This window comes from Mustela erminea, chromosome 13 (assembly GCF_009829155.1).
Source record: "Mustela erminea isolate mMusErm1 chromosome 13, mMusErm1.Pri, whole genome shotgun sequence".
Lineage (NCBI taxonomy): Eukaryota > Metazoa > Chordata > Mammalia > Carnivora > Mustelidae > Mustela > Mustela erminea.
The window spans coordinates 47629587-47649385 of record NC_045626.1 but is presented as its reverse complement, the minus strand read 5'-3'; the positions used below and the strand labels follow the sequence as shown (position 1 = coordinate 47649385).

General features: G+C 38.5%; 1 protein-coding gene across 6 annotated transcripts in view; it reads left to right on the top strand.

Moving 5' to 3' along the window:
* RBBP8 (RB binding protein 8, endonuclease) overlaps positions 1-19799 on the top strand; it is a 146270-nt gene that overhangs the window by 94221 nt on the left and 32250 nt on the right. For 5 of the 6 annotated variants that reach the window (XM_032310040.1, XM_032310037.1, XM_032310038.1 and 2 more), the window contains 2 exons: positions 26-95; positions 4918-5014. In XM_032310040.1, the coding sequence (XP_032165931.1) occupies positions 26-95; positions 4918-5014 (167 nt within the window). Of the gene's footprint in view, positions 1-25; positions 96-4917; positions 5015-8581; positions 8724-10013; positions 10524-19799 lie in introns of those variants that run through there. The other variant, XM_032310041.1, reaches the window with a different exon arrangement.

Here is a 19799-nt window from a genome sequence, read left to right as displayed (position 1 = left end):
CGTGGTATGTGTGTTTTGTTTACAGTTCCTGGTGATAAACAAGATAAAGTCAAACAGAAAGCATTTGTGGAGCCATATTTTAAAGATGATGGAAGGTAAGTTGGTCTTGATTAATACCAGCGATGTGATTGGAAGTACAACGGAACTATCTTTGTCAGAGTACCTCTGAACTGTTAAATTGCTACTTTGGTTAAAATCAAGTTTGTGTCATTACCTTATGATTTAACAACAGAGGGACTGAAGCATAAAAATGACAAATTTACAAATAAGGAAATTATATCACCACTACTCTTTTTTTGACAGTGGTAATAGTTATTTTCTCTCTTTTTTATAACAAATGATTTTATTCTTGTTCTGTTTTAGTAGGGACTTTATATGAACTTTAGGAATTTGTTGTATTATTTATTGTAACCATTATATAGTATCAGATTTTCGGTGGCAAGCTTGAGAATTGTTGTGTGAGGATTTTTTAAACCTTAAAAGAAAAACTGCGCATCTTATATTTTGAACGATAATGCTGCTTTGTGCCTTTTATTCAAAGATGGCAATTCCTTTTTTTTTTTTTTTTTTAAGATTTTACTTATTTGAGACAAAAAGGACAAGCAGGAGGAGGGGCAGAGGTAGAGGGAGAAGCAGCGTCCCTATTGAGTGGGAAAACTCAACATGGGGCTCCATCCATCCCAGGACCCTGAAATCATGACCTGTGCTGAAGTCATATGCTTAACTGACTGAGCCTCCAGCTTCCCCATAGATGGCAAATTCTATAACTTTTAATCATATACTAATCATTCTAGAAGTGAATTTAGGCATAGCAATTCAATTCAAAAAAAATTTTATGTCTTTTTTTCAAGTTATGATGCTAGCAAATTGAGTCACTTAAGAAGCGAAGTTTATTTTCTACTTATTTCTTTTGAGAATTTTAGAGATCTGACAGGCCAAGACAAATTTTTATTGATGCCTGTAAGACTCTAATAGATAAGAGCTGTTGTTTTGTTGCTAAATGCTTAATTCCTTTATTTACCAATTCTCCAAAGAAACAGTACCCTAGCATCCCAAATGTGACTAGGGAGTTTTTATTTTTCAGGTCATTATGAACTAATGGATTCATGTGTTTTAGTCTAACTGCTACGGTTGCTCATTGCCACAGTTAGTCATTGTTTCTAGATCTTTTAGGTGGACAGTTAGGATTAAGGTTTTTGTTTCGTTTTTTAAGATAACTACACTTTTTCACATTGATAGCACCAGTTCGAACTTTTTATGTAATAACCTCTTCTGTCTCACATCTTACCTACTTCCGCCTAATGAGAATCCCACTTCTCAGTGCTACAACATAATTTCTCATTTAACTTATTTTTTAATATATAGAGCAGTCTCAGAATAATATAAACTATCACCAATAGTATGACTTATGAAAATGGTTTAAGATGTCTTTTGGGGTTTTTTGTTCTTAAGATATATTCTATTGGAACAACCATGATATCTACATCTTTTCATAAAATAAAAATTCTGAAAGCGAAAAGAAAAGGTATATTCTGAATGTACAGTCCAGGCATTGTGTTTTAAAGCTGTTTGGAATAATTACTTTTTATGTAGATGTGTCACTGTGACTCAGTCCCTGGGTTTGGTTTGTTTTGCCTTTGAATTTTGTAGTTTCTTTTATCTTTAATTCTTTTCCTAAATTATGTAAAATATATACATGGTACTAGAAGATACAAAACAGGGTATATTCCAATATAGCTGGTTTCCTTCATTGCCCCCTCTACCATATTAGCTCCCTACCATTTGTTTAAAAATAGGGTTGTCAATCCATTTTAAAAAATAAAAGCCAATATCTATACAGAAATATATGGTCATTCTCTCTCCCCTTAAACAAATGGTAGAATACTATGTATACTTTTCGTGTTTTGCTTTTGCTTTTTTCATTTAAGCATATATCCTAGAAAATCACTCATAATAGCGTATAGTAGTATTCCGCATTTCTCTTTTTAGTTGCACAGTACTTTATTGTTTGTACCATAGTCTATTCCTTAGTAATGGGTATTTGGAGTATTTACAGTTATGCTAACACTGAACGCTGCAGTGAATAATGTTGTACGTTTTCTTTTTATATTTTTGTGTATCTTTGCGATAGAGTCCTTAGAGACTGCAGAGTAAGAACTGTCATTTCAAGTGTTTGATATTGAAAGTACACTAACTTCTTAAAAATATGAGTAATTTTATATTATTCTGAAACCACTACATAGCTGGAGACATAGGAGGTGGGTATAAGGCATGAGGATGGCAAAAATCTTAAAATTAGCACTGTTCCTTTCCCCACAGACAATACTGGTTTTTGTTTTGTATGAGCGACAAGAAGCTTAGTAATCTCTTAGGTGATGCTTTAAGGTCTAGTACAGATGCCAGTCGTAGGAGATTCCCTGCAGCATTAGAACAACAGTAGCAGAATAAACAATACTCAGAGGAGAGGGTACAGCCAAAATGTACCCTATATAAGCTTTTAAGAGTCCATAAACCATTTGAAAGAAAGCATTTTTTATCTGTCTTTTTAACTTATAGATTGCTCTAAAGTTGAGAGTTCTTGGGCTTAAGCCCCCACAGGATCTATAACCTCGTATACTTGACATAGAGCAATTAAAGCTTCCCTTTGAGAGAAAGTGCTTGCCAACTAGAGGGGCATGGGATCAGAATGCTTCAGAGGAGTAGATACTGTCCCAACAAGTTGTTTTACAAATCGGTTTTTGTGAGTCGGGCTCTTGAAGCTCTCTGGGGATGTTTCTAATATAAACAGATATGTATACCATCACAAGTCTTCATTTACCTATTTTGTAAGTTTGGGACTTTTCTATATTGAGCTTTAAAACTTAAAGCACGAGGGCGCCTAGGTGGCTCAGTGGGTAAAGCCACTGCCTTCGGCTCAGGTCATGATCTCAGGGTCCTGGGATCGAGTCCCACATCGGGCTCTCTGCTCAGCAGGGAGTCTGTTTCCTCCTCTCTCTCTCTCTGCCTGCCTCTCTGCCTACTTGTGATCTCTCTGTCAAATAAATAAATAAAATCTTAAAAATAAAATAAAATAAAATAAAAAATAAAACTTAAAGCACGATACAGTATATTAAAAACATCTGTACTTCTGCTTGCTTTTTCTTCCCAAAGCCCTCTATATATACCTCATTAACCCATAGCTCAGTGCCTTTGACCCTCCTAGATTCCCAGTAGTTCTCAGTAGGATCTGATCCATTTAAGGACAAACGCAAATAATTATTCCTAACATTTTGAAGAATCCAGGGGGCATGGAGGCAGAAAAAGAAATTTTTAGAGTGTGCCTGGGTGGCTCAGTGGGTTAAGCCTCTGCCTTCAGCTCGGGCCATGATCTCAGGGTCCTGGGATCGAGGCCCGCATCGGGCTCTCTGCTCATCAGGGAGCCTGCTTCCCCTTCTCTGCCTGCCTCTCTGCCTGCTTGTGACCTCTCTCTCTGTGTCAAATAAATAAATAAAATCTTGAAAAAAGAAAAATGAAAACAAAAATTTTTAGAGAAAATGACACATAATGTACACAGAAAAATCTCTTTTTGGGGGGTGGAGGAGTGGGTTAGCCCAGAAATACAAGTTCTTTTTTTTTTTTTTTTTTTTTTTAAGATTTTATTTATTTATCAGAGAGAGAGATGGGGAGAGAGCAAGCACAGCAGACAGAATGGCAGGCAGAGGCAGAGGGAGAAGCAGGCTCCCTGCCAAGCAAGGAGCCTGATGTGGGACTCGATCCCAGGACGCTGGGATCATGACCAGCTGAAGGCAGCTGCTTAACCAACTGAGCCACCCAGGCGTCCGGAAATACAAGTTCTTAAAGAAAACTGAGTTAATAGATAGTTACTCTCTTCCTTGGTTATGTTATAGAACACCAATTCCTGGCTTTAATAGTACAGTATTTCTTTCTAAATTAGGTTATTTTAGGGGCACCTGGGTGACTCCTCAGTTAAGCATCTGACTCTTGGGACACCTGGGTGGCTCAGTTGTTAAGCAACTGCCTCTGCTCAGGTCATGGTCCCAGGACTGAGCGGGGATCGAGCCCTGCATCAGTCTCCCTGCTCAGTGGGTAGCCTGCATTTCCTTCTCCCTTTCCACCAGCTTGTATTACCTCTCTCTCACTGTGTCTCTCTGTAAAATAAATAAAATAAAATCTTTTTTTTTAATTAATTAATTAATTATTTTTTAAAAGCATCTGACTCTTGGCTTCACCTGAGGTCATGATCTCAGAGCTGTGAGATCGAGCCCCATCAGGCTCCATGCTCAGCTCAGAGCCTGCTTGGAGTTTTCTTTCTGCCTCTCCCCACAGCCCCTCACTCTCTCTCTCTGTCTCTCTCTCTAAGTAAATACATAAATTTTTTTTTTAAAGATTTTATTATTTATTTATTTATTTGAGAGAGAGACAGTGAGAGAGAGCATGAGAGGCAGGAAGGTCAGAGGGAGAAGCAGACTCCCCATGGAGGTGGGAGCCTGATGCAGGACTCCATCCTGGGACTCCAGGACCGTGACCTGAGCCGAAGACAGTTGCTTAACCAACTGAGCCACCCAGGCGCCCTAAAATATTTAAAATATTTAAATATTTAAGATAAACTAGGTTATCTTGTATATTATATTCAGCCAATCAGAGGCAAAATAGAAAGTAATAGTTATCTTTTCCAGTTAGAGAACAATATACATAAAAATACCTGACATACAGTAAGCACCTAATAAGGATTTAAGGAAGAATGCATGAAAAAATGTGTTTTTCTAATATACTTAGTAAACATTTCAAATTAAATGAATGAATGTTTGGGGATTATTTCTCCTCTGGGCCCTCACCTTCATTAATTAAAAATCTAAGCCAAAGGTCTTTGTAGTAACAAATGGATTAATTTTTAAATTTAATTCATTTTTCTTCCAGAGAGACTGGCTTACAAAATTTTCCTCATATTGAGGTAGTTCGGAAAAAAGAAGAGAGAAGAAAATTGCTTGGACACACATGTAAGGAATGTGAAATTGTAAGTACGAATGTGAATCCTATCTGGTGGGTTTTTTAAAATACGGCTTTATAGATTAGAAATGCATGATTTAAAAATCATAGAACTATATTTTTATGTAGAAACCTCATTTGACCCAGGAATAGCAGGATGGGTAAGTAAAGAGCACACTGGCTGTGACTTGGAAGATCTAAATACTTGGAAATGAAAGCCCTCAATCTGTCAGATTTTCATTAAGTGAATCTGGAACCTAAGCCCTCGTCTTTTTACCAACTTAAAAACATTTGTGCCATTTTTCTTTTCTGTGTTTATTTGTATTTGTTTAATTTTTTTCCCCTAGTGTTATATTACAGCAGAGGCCCTTCCTTATTCATATACTATTTGGGGAAAATTCTGATATTTTAGTAGGAAACTTTAACATTTATTTTTTATCCCAGCACTCTCAGGAAATGAGATATATTCATAATTTTTTTTTTCTAAATAACTGGTATAACTATAATCTCTTAACTTTCTCCCCACTCTTTCCTAAACACAATGCAATGAGCAAGCTCTATGTCATCCTTAGAACACAATTATATTTTCCTTTTATACATTGGTTATCTTGGACTATTGAAGTAGAAGTAGTACTAACCAACCATCACTAAATATCTCAGGCAGGCTCTGTGTTTTCTTGAAACATGTTTTTTAATTTCTTCCCTTGCTGTCTGTTGGCTTTTAGGCGCTTGCCTCTAGTGATTTAGTTTCCTTTAAATTTTCCTTTTAACAGCTGTGGGCTAGAAAATTTTATAACCAGCAGATTAAAGTTATTTATGGATAGCTTGTAGTGCAGGTGAGTAAGCATTTGGTGAGAAATAGGCTCTTAACTAACAGTGGGAGTATAGAGATCGCAATTTTGGAAAGCAGTTTGACAGTACAAGCAAAATCTGTATCATGAGTTTTCGTAACACAAATTTGAATATGTGATGATTTCTTAACTAAAGACCATGGTCAAGCCTCCAGTTTTGAGTTAAAACTGTAATTCTTTACAATCTGGAACTAACACTACCAGTTAGAAAAAAGTTCTTGAAAACACAGATTCCTTCCTTCTCTCAGGAATCATTTCCTATATTATTATTCAGGCTCTAAAAACCATTGTCTCAGGGCGCCTGGGTGGCTCGGTCAATTAAGTGTCTGCCTTGCAAGCTCCAGTCATGATCCCAGGGTCCTGGCATCAAGCCTGAATCAAGCTCCCTGCTCAGTGGGGAATCTGCTTCTCCCTCTCATTCTCCCTCTGTGCTTCCCCTCCCCTCAAATAAATAAAATCTTCAAAACTAAATAAATAAATAAAACTAAATAAAAGCCGAAAGCAGTGGCCCTAACCCACTGAGCCACCCAGGCACCCCAATGCTTACAGTTCTTAAATGTATCCCAATGTTTTCTTCCTGTGGAATATGTCATACCCATGTGGAAGTGTAATAATCATCTCACATTTCAGCATATCCAAAAGCAAACAGTTTCTGCCGCTGATTCCCAAACATCACCTGATTCTCCTCTATCCCCATTCTTCTGGCTGTTTAAACCAACGTTCTTATAGTTATCTTTTCTTCTTTCATATCTCAGTAATGGATCTATCAGCAAATCCCACCAGTTCTGTCTTCATAGTTATCCCATTTCCATGCACTTGATATCACCACCACTATCCGCCTGGACCAAAGCTCCATTTCATCTTGTCTGGGCTATTGAAATAATTGGCTTCTAAGTGCTTTCCTTCTGTTGGTTTATTTTAATCAACTGTTTTTGGAAAGTCGTGTTAGATCACAGCAAAACTGAGCAGAAAGTACAGAGAATTCCCATATACCTCTGTCCTCGTTTTTCTTTTCTTTTTTATACTTGTCTCCTCACAGTGTATGTTTTTGTTTGTTTTTTAATGTTCTTTCTTTTTAAAGAAAGATATTTCTGAGATGTTAATGGGTTTTTTTTGCCCCCAGTGGGGAAGTTAGGATTAAAGGTCCTTCTGTCGGCACTAAGTGCTTCAATTCCTGGTCTCCCTGCCAGAGGATTGGGAGTCCAGGATCCTGGGTATCAAGGGGCAGGACAGGGCCTGAGAGCAGCAGCACCGAGTGGCTTGGCTAGGACTGACATCTACTTGATTTCTGTCTTCACTGTGTGCTTTTTAACACAATGATCTTTTGTTGTCTAATGATCTTTTTAGAATAAAAATTAAATCATGTCATTTCTTTGCCCGAAACCCCTACATGTCTTCCCATTGCGCTCAGAAATAAAACCCAAAACCCTTATCAAGGACGACACCCCACTTCTCTCTGATTTTATCTTCTGCCACTGTCCCGGTTGCTCACTGTGTTACAGCTACACCAGCCCACTGTTGCTCTTGTATGTGTTGTAATGTGGTGGCAGTGTTTCTCTGAATTGATTATAATCATGATCCTCTAATTAGGGTTATCCCGTCCCATGTCCAGGCTAAGGTAACCAAGACTTGTACTCACAGCAATGAGAAAGATGAAAAAGATAACCCCCAAAAAAGTTGTTTCAGAGGTATTCAAAACACCTTTCCTTCAAACTTAAGTTTTAGCCCTTAGTCTGCCACTTTTTTTTTTTTTTTAAGATTTTATTTATTTATTTGACAGACAGATCACAAGTAGGCAGAGAAGCAGGCAGGAAGAAAGAGGAGGAAGCAGGCTCTCCGCAGAGCAGAGAGCCCGATGCGGGGCTCTATCCCAGGATGCTGGGATCATGACCTGAGCCGAAGGCAGAGGCTTTAACCCACTGAGCCACCCAGGCGCCCCAGTCTGCCACTTTCCATAGAAGATACTGTCAATAAATCATCAGTTTGATTTTCAGTTTCTCAAGTATGAGGTGGAATTAGCTGGACTGTGTGATCCTGTCATATGTTCTATTAAGCTTTATACTGCTGCTTTGTTTTCTTAGGGCTAGAGCTTGAAGGACTTGTACATTTTTTACATACAAATTTTAACCTTGTTTTTAATGATGTTCAAATTCTTTGGGTTGCAATTGCAAAAAATCATATGTCTTTGATCCTAATTGGAAAAAAAAATAGTTTAAAGGGGGAAATCATGAAGGCTTCAACATTCAAAGCTAAACTTCCATTTGTAAAAACTTGGATAAGAAAATTACTTCAAAACACGCATGTTATATCCAAATAACAACTAAAAAAAGTACTGTTCAAAGTATAGTTTTGTTACTGGTCTGATAGTTGAATTTGCACAAGTATATAAATCAGCTCATTACTCAGCGTGCCGTAAAGCTAAGCTGGCATTTTGCGGGGGGAGGGGGCTGTTTTTTGGGTTTGGTTTTTTATTAATTATAAGACCTTATTGATGAGAAAAGCAGCATATTGGTTTACATTGTGATACAAACTCCAAGCTCCTTTTCTCATTTGTGGAGCAAACATTTCACAGACCAGCACTAGTTACTGTTAGTATTAATTACTAATATTATCTTCAGTGAGTGTTTTCCTTAATGTGCTGAATACTTTAACTGCTTTCTTTAGTAGCTTCTAGTTTATAATCAATAAGCCTAACAGTCCCTTTATTATTTCTAAGTGAAAAACTTAGCAGTTTTTATTATTAGTATTATGCAGATATTCCAGCAGAAGAAAGAGAAAAGAAATTGGCTTCCTGTTCAAGACATCGCTTCCGCTACATTCCACCAAACACACCAGAGAATTTCTGGGAAGTTGGTTTTCCTTCCACTCAGACGTGTATGGAAAGAGGTGAAAGATTATAACATTTTGTAATTACTTTTTTTAAAATACTGTATATACCCAAGTCTAACCATTAGACTTTTCCCCCATGGTTCCTCTTACCTTCTGCTCAAGGGCTAGTTCTTTGACATAAAAACAAATTCCTAAAGTTAAAAGGCTCATCTTTAACTCTGAGTCATGCCATTGAAATCAGAGATTGTGTATAATCACTTTAATATGATTGTGCATTCAATATCCTTATCATTCAAATTTCAGAAAGTTAATTTCTCTTACAATCAAAATGACTTTTAGTAAAATAATAACATTACAAAAGTTGCTAGCAAAGCTATATTGTTAAAAAGAGAGCATCTTCTTAAAGCAACTAGTCTGAATTTTAGCTTTTAAAACCTCACTTAGAATGCCGGGTATTTATAAACCACATCTGAGTAAAAAGAACCTTTGTTTAGAGGACTGTTGGAAGTAGCTCATTCAAATATGGCACTGACATTTAATATGATTTGAGAATGTATACAGCTTTGAAGCTGAGGATATCAAGTAGTAAGATAGTTTTTCCAAAAGGTGCGAAGTCTCTTGTGACTATTCCCATATTTTCATTTTCCCCATTAACAAGCCAAATTACATTCTCTTTGACATAATGATGCTGCCTGGTCATCAAATAGAATTAAACAATCTAGATAGAGCCTGTGTTTTTACACCTACCATGACCTTAAGGGGATATGACAGAATGCAGACCACGTGATTCGAGTTGCCTTAGGAGAATCAGGTGGATGAAGAGTATAGGGGCACGTCGTTTAAAGAAGTATCTGCCACAGAAAGCCTTTGATAAGCACCCGGAATTCTAATAGTGAAGAGTTCTTGTTTAGCGGTTTGTCTCCATTTGCAACCTGTAGGAGGCAGACTAGGAAAGTACTCATGAGCTCTGGTTCCGGAGGTTAGACCGATCTTGGGCAAAGTCCCCCCTCTTCCACTAACATAGCTTTGTGAACTTGAGCAAGTTCTTTGATCTCTTGGGCCTCCGTCACCTCATCTGTGAAGGAGATATAGTGGAAGCTACTTCAAAGGAATGTGAGCATTAGCTGAGATAATGTATACAACACATTTGATAAATGTTTGCTGCTATTGTTAGTATAAACGAGGAAACTGATGCTAAGTAGTGAAGTCATTCATTAACATTGCACAGCTAATAATCAGAGGATCATGTAAACTAGAGTGCATTAAATAAGACAGATGTTACTGGTATATACTGAAAGAAATACATGTTGCAAGTACAATCTTCTAAATTTGTCATTTGTTTTTAAGGTTACATTAAGGAAGATCATGATCCTTGTCCTCGTCCCAAAAGACGGCAGCCTTACAATGCAATGTTTTCTCCAAAAAGCAAAGAGCAGAAGACATAGATGTTGAAGCAAAAGCCCAATAGGGGGCAGTTTGTTTCTTTTTAGTTATTTATAGTTAAAGTTGGTATTAAACATTGATTTTTTTTTGATCTCCTGTAAACTGACTTATAAATCATTTTTCTATTGAAAGTGTTTTTAAATGGCATTTACCCACCACACAACTATTTAAAATGTGGATATGCTTATGTTGTATTGTCTTGTTTTTGCGCCTTTAAAACAATAAGGTGCTTTCATTTTGCACTCTAACTTAAGAGTTGTTTATTTACTTTATTTGGTAATACCTAATTACAATTTTGAAAATATGATAGTTGTAGTCTGTGATTTATTGTCTTTCCTATCTTTTCTTTTTACTCAGCCTCCCCTTGGTATTTACTTTCAGCAGTGGCTTTGTGTTTTTCATTCTCTTGAACAGTTGTGCTTCTATGGGTCATTCTAGTGTCAGATATTTATATCTTAAAAAAAAAAAAAGCTAAATTTTAATAGTCCTTTAAACTTTCCAGCTTCTTTCTTTTGTTTACTTGAAATGTGTTACTATTCTGCAGTGCATTGCTTTGGAGGCTCAATCACAACCACATATAACTATGTTACAAATTAACATAGTTCTCTGATCTGATCATAATATTCCAGGTCTTCACATGGCTTTTTTCATTATACTTTGCTGGTGTAGTTTTCAAGCTGAATTTGTGAAGTTCTTCTCTGCTCATGTGTTCAAGTTCAGTAGTATTGTTTCTCTGGAATGACTGACATTAACTTCCAATTTGGCAACAAAATAGATTTCTCCATTCAGCAAATTTCTGTTCCTCTAGGACCTAGTATCTGAGTCATCAAGATGGCAGACCACATCTGTGTCACCATTTCCGGTGGCATTTTCTTTATCGGTGCCTTTTTTGAGTATTTCTTTAATCCATATCTTGACAGTACTGCTTAAGCAGGAGAACATGAAACATGGAATGGAATGCCTCACTGAAATCTGTTTACATAAAGCCCTTCTCAGAGTCCTAAAAATCTCTGCTTAGTCTCATCTTCATTGATCAAGGTTCTCATATGAATAAATGACATCAGTTTGTGTTCTCAGAGAGGATCGCAAAAGAAATCACATACAATGAGTATCTACTATAATTCAGACCCCTTATGAGCATGCACGGCTGGGCTCTGAATGTGTTCTGAATTTTTTTACAACCCTATCATAGCATCTATTCAGCACTTTTCTTCACTTCCCAAATTGTTTATCCTATGTTTGATTTTTGTTCCCTGTTGGCAGTCAACCAACCTCTCCAAAATAATAGCAACCATTCAGTGGTAACTTGCTATAGGCCAGGAACTGTGTTATACTCTTCACATAGATTTTTCTCTTTTAATCCTTGAATAATCTTGTGAATTCATTTGTCAGCTTAACATTTAAGCTGCAAAAAAAATGGACCCAAAAAACAGATTAAACAACAAATGACTGGTTTTATTTTTCTCACATTAAAAAGTCTGGAGGTCAGCAGTTTAAGGCTCATCAGTGCAACCCCATGACGCCCTCATAGACCCAGATTCCTCCATCTTTCTGCTCTTTCATACTTTGCATGTGGCCTTCAACCTTGTCGCTATCAAGCAGTTATGCCACCTCCGTCATCATGTCCATGTTCTAGACAGAAGGAAGGGAAAAGAAAAATACATGTCATTTGCTTCTGTCCCTTTTAAAGTTTTCCACTTTAAATAAACTTGGGGATGGGGATCGGGGGCTTGGCACCAGGCTGGCTCAATCAGAAGAGCGTGCAACTCTTGGGCACCTGGGTGGCTCAGTGGGTTAAGCCGCTGCCTTCGGCTCAGGTCATGATCTCAGGGTCCTGGGGTCGAGTCCTGCATCGGGCTCTCTGCTCAGCAGGGAGTCTGCTTCCTCCTCTCTCTCTGCCTGCCTCTCTGCCTACTTGTGATCTCTCTCTGTCAAATAAATAAATAAAATCTTTAAAAAAAAAAAAAGAAGAGCGTGCAACTCTTGATCTCAGGGTAGTGAGTTCAAGCCCCACATTGGGTGTAGAGAATTCTACACTTAAATAAATAAACTTGAAAAGTTTTCCAGAAAGGGAGAGCTGGGTGGCTCAGTTGGTTAAACATCTGCCTTCAACTCAGGGCATAATCCCAGGGTTCTGGGATCAAGTCCTGATTTGGGCTCCTTGCTCAGTGAGGAGTCTGCTTCTCTCTCTGCCTGCTGTTCTCCCTGTTTGTGCTACCTCTGTCAAATAAATAAAATCCTTTAAAAAAAGAGGTTTTCCGGAAGGCCCCACCCAATAACTTTCCCTGTTTCTCAAGGGCCAGAATTAATCTCTTGGCTACCTCTGATAACTGAGTTGAAATTAGAGCCCAGGACTGCCTAGTTACAGAACCAGAGTTTATATCCACTGGAGTATGGTGGCCAGAAATCTGAGAGACACCTGGATTTGAACAGGGCACCACAGGATGTGCTGTTAGAGCTTTATACCTCCAATGGGTTTTCCTTTTTAAAAGGAAGCCTAAGGGGTGCCTTGTTGGCTGAGTGAGTTGAGTGACCGACTTGGTTTCTGCTCATGTGGTGATCTAGGGGTCCTGGGAACGAGCTCTGTGTGAGTGTGGAGCCTGCTCGAAAGACTCTCTCTGACCCTCCCCACTACATTTGCTCCCATGCTTTCTCAAAGAAAAATATCTCTCTCTCTTTTAAAAAACATATATAGAAAAGAGTAATAGGTACCTTAAACAGACAGGAAGCAAGTGATTGTCCTCCTGGTAGCTTGACAGTAATCCAACCATTCGTAACTAGCATTTTTCATTTTCTCTAAAGGTCAACCTGTGAGGTTAGGTAAACTGAGGTCCCTCTTCCCTTTTTTCCCCCCTCCCCTTTTATCTGAGTTATTGACCATCTCTACCTTTTTTTTAAGATTATTTGTTAACGTGCAGAACAAATAGAACACGAGTGGGGTGGGGAGAGGGAGAAGCAGGCTCCCCTCTGAGCTCGATTTCAAGACCCTGCGATCATAACCTGAGCCAAAAGCAGACACTTAACTGACTGAACCACCCAGGTTCCCCTTGTTACTTCATTTAAAGGTAGAAATGGTCAAGGGCACCTGAGTGGCTCAGTTGGCTAAATATCCAGATCCTAATATCAGGGTTCTGGGATCTAGCCCTGCATTGGGCTCCCTGCTCAGTGAGGAGCCTGCTTTTCCCTCTGCCTGCCACTCCCCCTGGTTGTGCTTTCTAGTGCTCACTCTCTTTCTCAAACATGTAAAATATTAAAATAAATAAAATAAATGAAGTTAAAAAAAACACTTTCTTAAGAACATGAGTTAGAAGGATACATTTAAATGCAAAACTATTACATGACACATATTACATTCTCAAACTTAAAAAGATAATGTAGGGGCGCCTGGCTGGCTTGGTCAGTGAACCATACAACTCTTGATCTTGGGGTGGTGAATTTGAGCCCTATGTAGGATATAGAGGTTACTTAAAAATAATTTTTAAAATCTTGTTTTTTAAAATGTGCATAAGAGGGCTTTATTTATAAAGCATTAGACATATTAGATATTCAATATAAATATGTCAATCCTATTTATGCGTAGTTTATATAATTTCAGGTTGCCTATAAGCTTTTTTTTTGATTTATGTATTTATTTGAGAGATGGGAGGGGGAGGGTCAAGGCTGGTATGAGAATCTCAAGCAGACTCTCTGAGATCATGACCTGAGCCAAAAATCAAGAGTCGGAGGATTGACGGACTAAACCACCCAGGCACTCCTGCCTATAATCTTCTTAAATTTTTTTTTAAGTAATCTCCACAGCCAACATGGGGCTTGAACTCACAAACGAGATCAAGAGTCGCACTTTCTACTGACTAAGCCAGCCAGGTGCCCCAAAGACCTCTGATTTTAAGCTTTGGAAACGTGTAAAACTTATAGGCTAGCACTTAACGTATAAGTAACAGCTTTCCTGCCCTTGATAAGCAAGTATCCTGATGAAAGCACGTGAAACCAAAGATTATCAGAGGCTGTAGTCTCAGTGAGTTAATCATGGCTACCTAAATGTATACGGAAGATGTAAAATGTCTTGAGAAAAGCACAAAATGAAGGAGATTATTCTCCAACACCTTTCATGTAGTGAAAAATTTCCCAAGGTCCAACTAGAAAGGCTGGTTTTGTAGGCTCAGTGTATTAGTAACACATGATAAACTGTGTCTAGCATGTGTTAAAAAATGCATAGAGGGCGCCTGGCTGGCTTAGTCTGTAGAGCATGCAAGTTTTGATCTTGGGGTCATGAGTTCAAGCCCCACGTTGGAAGTAGTGTTTACTTAAATTTTTTTTTAAATAAAAATGTATAGAGCACATTCTTGGGCCCTCTAAAAGAAATAACTGAAAAACCTTCCTCAGATTACCTTCATTTCTTAATTCAGTTAGGAATAGTTTTATACAAGCCGAAAAAGGAATAGTTTTACATAAACCAAATAGCATTTACAAATTTATTTAACAAACATTTATCTGTACCAGGCACAATACTAAATGATGTATCAGAATTAGGAAAATTTTACAAATTTCCTCCAAAGTAGCAAGCTTTTAAAGAAACCTACCCCTAAAAATCTCATTTTGTTAATCTTGACATATTAACGTAACTGTGGAATTTAATTTTTAAAAAATACCACTTTAGAAATGAGCATTTGAAATACATCTCAAGTTTTACCATCCTGCTGTCTGTTCTCAGCAAGCCTGGCAGTTTAAGAGACATCTCAAAATCTTTCTCTTTGCTGAGTTGATGCTGTCAGAATGGTTACTTACAAAACTCCAGAGTGCTCACACCTGAGTGCGCTTAAAGAATTTACAAAACGGGCGCCTGGGTGGTTCAGTGGGTTAAGCCGCTGCCTTCAGCTCAGGTCGTGATTTCAGAGTCCTGGGATCGAGCCCCACATCGGGCTCTCTGCTAAGCAGGGAGCCTGCTTCCTCCTCTCTCTCTGACTGCCTCTGCCTGCTTGTGATCTCTGTCAAATAAATAAATAAAATCTTAAAAAAAAAAAAAAAGAAAGAAAGAAAAAGAATTTACAAAACAGTTGTCTCCTATCAGACCAGCAGAGGCCAGAAGAGAGCTGTTTTTTAGAGACTACTGCCTGGAAAGGAGGTGATGACTAGCAAGGCCTATGATAAAAGAAAGTTTCTAGGATGAATAGGATATGAATTGGGAACCTTTGGTATAGTAAGGAAGGCTCGGTGGGAAAAAATGAGCTTTTGACATAGCTATTGTTGGAATAAAACAAATGGCAGAGGCAGTAATTCATGGTCTTAAAAATACCAAGCCTTGTATATTCACCACATACAAAGAGATATGTGAAATCCTGTTATTACCCCGTGGGAGACCAGATATAAACATAGATAGATGCCTGAGAGGTTGAGGAACCTTAGAATGAGTGCCATGAAACAAACACACACAACAGTAAGGATAATTAGAATTCAAACTGTGCCTTAGGATAAATTAACCTAGAGAAGGAGAAAGGAAAAGATAATGTACTCTAAGTCGGGAAATTCACCTGAATGTGTAAATGTTAACATACCAAATCAGAAGGGGCCCTAGAGAGAATTTAATTGAATCCCCTCCCTTTATAATAAGGAAACAGAAGCCCAAAGAGAAATAGTGACTTGGCAAGATTCCAAATGGGGTAGAACTAGAATGTAGCCTGGGTTCTGTGTGGTGTTCTTTCTCCTTCCTCAGTGCTGGAGGCATATTTCCTAGACTTGTGTCACCACTAGAGAGCAGAGCTAGGGGATATTAATAAGAGAGGCAGTATACTCTGTCTGTCCTAAAAGCAAGACTAAAGTTTGGACTCGAGTCTATAGTCCTGTGGTTTTCAAACCATTACCAACATCCCTTTATTAAGATTGAGTCGAGATGCCTGGGTGGCACAGCCGGTTAAGTGTCTGCCTCCAGCTCAGGTCATGATCCCAGAGTCCTGGGATCAAGCCCTGCATCAGCATTGGGCTCCTTGCTCGGTGGAGAGCCTGCTTCTCCCCGCTGCTTGTGCGTTCTCTCTCCTCTCTCTCTGACAAATAAAATCTTTTCTAAAAATGTAAGATTAAATTAAATCTTACAAAGAACCCCAATAAACAATATTTTAAAGTCATTTATTTCAAGCATTCAAATTTAATAAGCCTTTGCTCATAAATCCAATCAGCAAGATTGACTAAATACAAAATTATGATGTGATTATGGATGGCAGGGAACATCAGCCTCACGACCCATGACGTTCCAGTCCAATGTTTACTGTACTCCAAACCAGTTCAATCAGACTATCTGGGGGTAAAGTCCAGGCATCAGTATTTTTTCTAAAAGGTCCTTAGGTGATTCTAGTGCGCAGCCAAATTTAAGAACCACTGACTTAGTTCACTGTTAGAGGTTAGTTTGATATTATTCAAACTTTAGTATAGATCAGAATCACCTGAAAGGCTCTTACGCCCAACTATCAGCCCCACCTCAGAGAAGGGAGGGGCCCAAAATCTAGTTTGTTTACATGCTCCCAGGGGAGGCTAATTGATGCTGGTGCAAGGACCACAAGAACCGAATCATAAAAGTCACCCAGATGCTTGGTAAATGGAGATTCTTAGGTACTTCCTGTGGGGACTTTGATTCAGGTATAGCCTGAGGATTTATAAGCTTAAAAAGTTCCAGAGGCACTGAGGTGGTTCAGTTGGTTTACAGTCGGGTCATGGCTCAGTCATGATCTTGGGATTGTAAGATCCAGCCCTGTGTCGGGCTTGGAGCTTTGAGAGGAGTGTGCTGAAGAGTCTCTCCCTCTGACCGTCCTCCCACTCACACAGGTACTCTTGTGTGCGTGCTCTCTAAAATAAATAAATAAAATCTTATTTTAAAAAAAGTTCCATTAGGATAGGACAAACCTTAAGAAATTTTGCTTAGAACAACAGGGAAAATTAAGTGGTAAAATTTTAAGCTTCCCGTGTCCCCTTGACTAAAAATACTTTGAACTGAGTAGTAATGCATTAATTCTGGTAGAATTATCAGGTTAGCAATATAGATAATTTTGGTTGGGGGGGCAGGGGTAGTCAGGTATTGAGTCAAGTGTACGGGAAAAAATTTCAATAATCCGTTATAATATTCTAAGCACAAAGAGCAGCTAGGCTAGAATGAACACCTGATAAAGATGAATGTGATACCTATCACCAACTCCGTGGTTATAAGGGACATTACGAAATAAGAATCCATTAGATGAAGTCTCCCACTGGAAATGAGAACAGACCTCCACATGATATTTATAATTGTAAAAATTAAAAAAAAAAAAAACAGGGATGAATTAATCTGTAATTCTGAAATAAACTTCTTTTTTACGCACATGAAAGAATTTGGGACACCTGGGTGGCCCAGACCTGCCTTTGGCTCAGGTCACGACCCCAGGGTCCTGGGATGTAGCCCAGAGCCCTGCTCCCTGCTCGGCAGGGAAGCATGCTTCTCCTTCTCCCACTCTCCCTGCTTGTGTTTTCTCTCTCTGTCAAATAAATAAATAAAATCTTAAAAAAATCATCAACAATTACATAGATATTTAACCCCCCAAAAATAATTCATTAAAACATAGCTTAAAAAAACCCACAAAATATAGGAATACTTTATAAGGCTGTAGCAGTTTGACAAGATATTTAGCAGAAAAGTTGCCCTCAGAATAAGAAGGATGGTTTGGATTTCCAGTGATCTAGGAGGTGGCCGAAAAACTTAAGTCGATAATTCTTGAATAACAGAGATATGGACAAGCTAGAGGAGGCCTCTAACTTAGAGAAAATTATTTAGGTTTCCTGGTAGGATAAATAAATCATTTGCATCAAAATCATTCTTTAAATGCAGTAGAGATCTGCTGAAGCAACACCAAATAGAGATTCTAAGTTTCAAGGGAGGGGAGAACCTTGAAGAGGGGAGCTGGACTGTGCTGACAGTGTTTCCGTGGGACGGGAGGTTGAGCGGTCCAGGCTTCGCCTGTCAGAGGGTTTCCACTGCGAAGCCGAGAACCCGGCGGAACTGCTGGTAGATTGATAACTGGACACGGAAGCTTGGGCCTCATTACAACTTCCCCCTCAAGATGTTTGTCAAATGTTGAAGTCATGCAGGATGGGAGACTAAAAAGCTGTAAAGCTCTTCTAGGGAAAATGATTAAAATGGTATGTTTTATTTATATTTTACCACAATGAAAAATTTTAAAAACAGTTTTGAACAGACTCACTGTGCTAAGGAAGCCAGCAATAAAGTCTTAGTTGAAAGACCTGGAACCATGACTTCAGAATGGGCTGACAATGGCGGGCTTTGTCTCACCAGCACTGCAACCCCACCTGCCCTCTGCTTAGTCCCTGTTTGCCTGCAGGGGCTCCGTCCCCACCCTGCCTGGCAGAGGAAAAGTGTGAGTCCTCTTCTGGAGGAAGATTACCTCATATCTGGAGCTGTACAGTATCTAGCAAACAAAAGAAAAAATTCTAGGTGGGTACCTGCCTAGCTCAGTCAGGAGAGCATGCAATTCTCTATCTCAGAGTTCTAAGTTCAAGCCCCAAATTGGGCCTGGAACCTACCAAAAAAAAAAAAATTTAAAAGTCTAGTCAAACCAAAAGACAGGACCCTATAACCAAAACTCAGGGGGAGAAGACAGACTCACAGGCAATCCGAGACTAGAGTTAGCAGACGAAGACTTGAAGATCACTGATTAATATGCTTAAGAAAAGAGGAAATTTTGAGAAAATCACTTTTTAAAAATAGAGAATTTCACCAGAAAATTAAAATCTGTTTTAAAAATCTGAAGGAAATTCTAGAGCTGAAACATACTACCTGAAATTAAGAACTCAATTCATGGCTTTAGATACAACAGAAGACAAAAATCAGTAAATTGGAATATAGGTTAGTAGAAAATATCCAAACAGAAGCAAAACAGGGGCACCTGGCTGGCTCAGTTGGTGAAACGTACAACTCTTGATCTCAGGGCTATAAGTCCCATGGTGGGTGTAGAGATTTTAAAGGTAAAATCTTTAGGGGACACCTGCATGGCTCAGTCAGTTAAGTATCTGCCTGTGCTCCAGTCCTGTGTCCAGCTCCCTGCTCAGTGGGGAGCCTGCTTCTTCCTTTGCCTACCACTCCCCCTGCTCATACATTCTCTCTCTCTCTCTCTCTCTGACAAATAAATAAATAAAATCTTTAAAATAAAGTCTTAAAAAAAGTATCACAGGGTAAGATAAGTGAATGCTAGAAATAATCTAATGCAACTTCTTATCATAAATAAATTGGGGGTACATGATTAGTTGTCTTTCTTTTCTACAGATGAAGAGATAAATTTGAAATTTGGAGTTTTAGATGACCGCTGCAATGTCATGCCAACTTTACATAGTATAAAAGTGATTTTTGTATTTTGATGGCTCAGGGTCAAGATTATCTTGATCCACACAGTTGGGTCAAGTAAGCTGTTGGAAAACAGCCTTGCTTGCTATGTTTCAGCATGTGTCGTACAGGTGTGATGTGCAGTATCTTAGTTGGGCAGTATTCTGTGAGCAGACATAACCAGCCCGATTTTTTTTAAAGTCTTGTATAAACTTTCTAATTGATTCCATATTTTTTAAAGAACCTATAATATATTCACAGAGATAGTGGGGAAAGCTTTATTCTGAGTTGTCACAAAATTTGAGTTAATCTAGTGCAAGTTAACTCCATGCTAT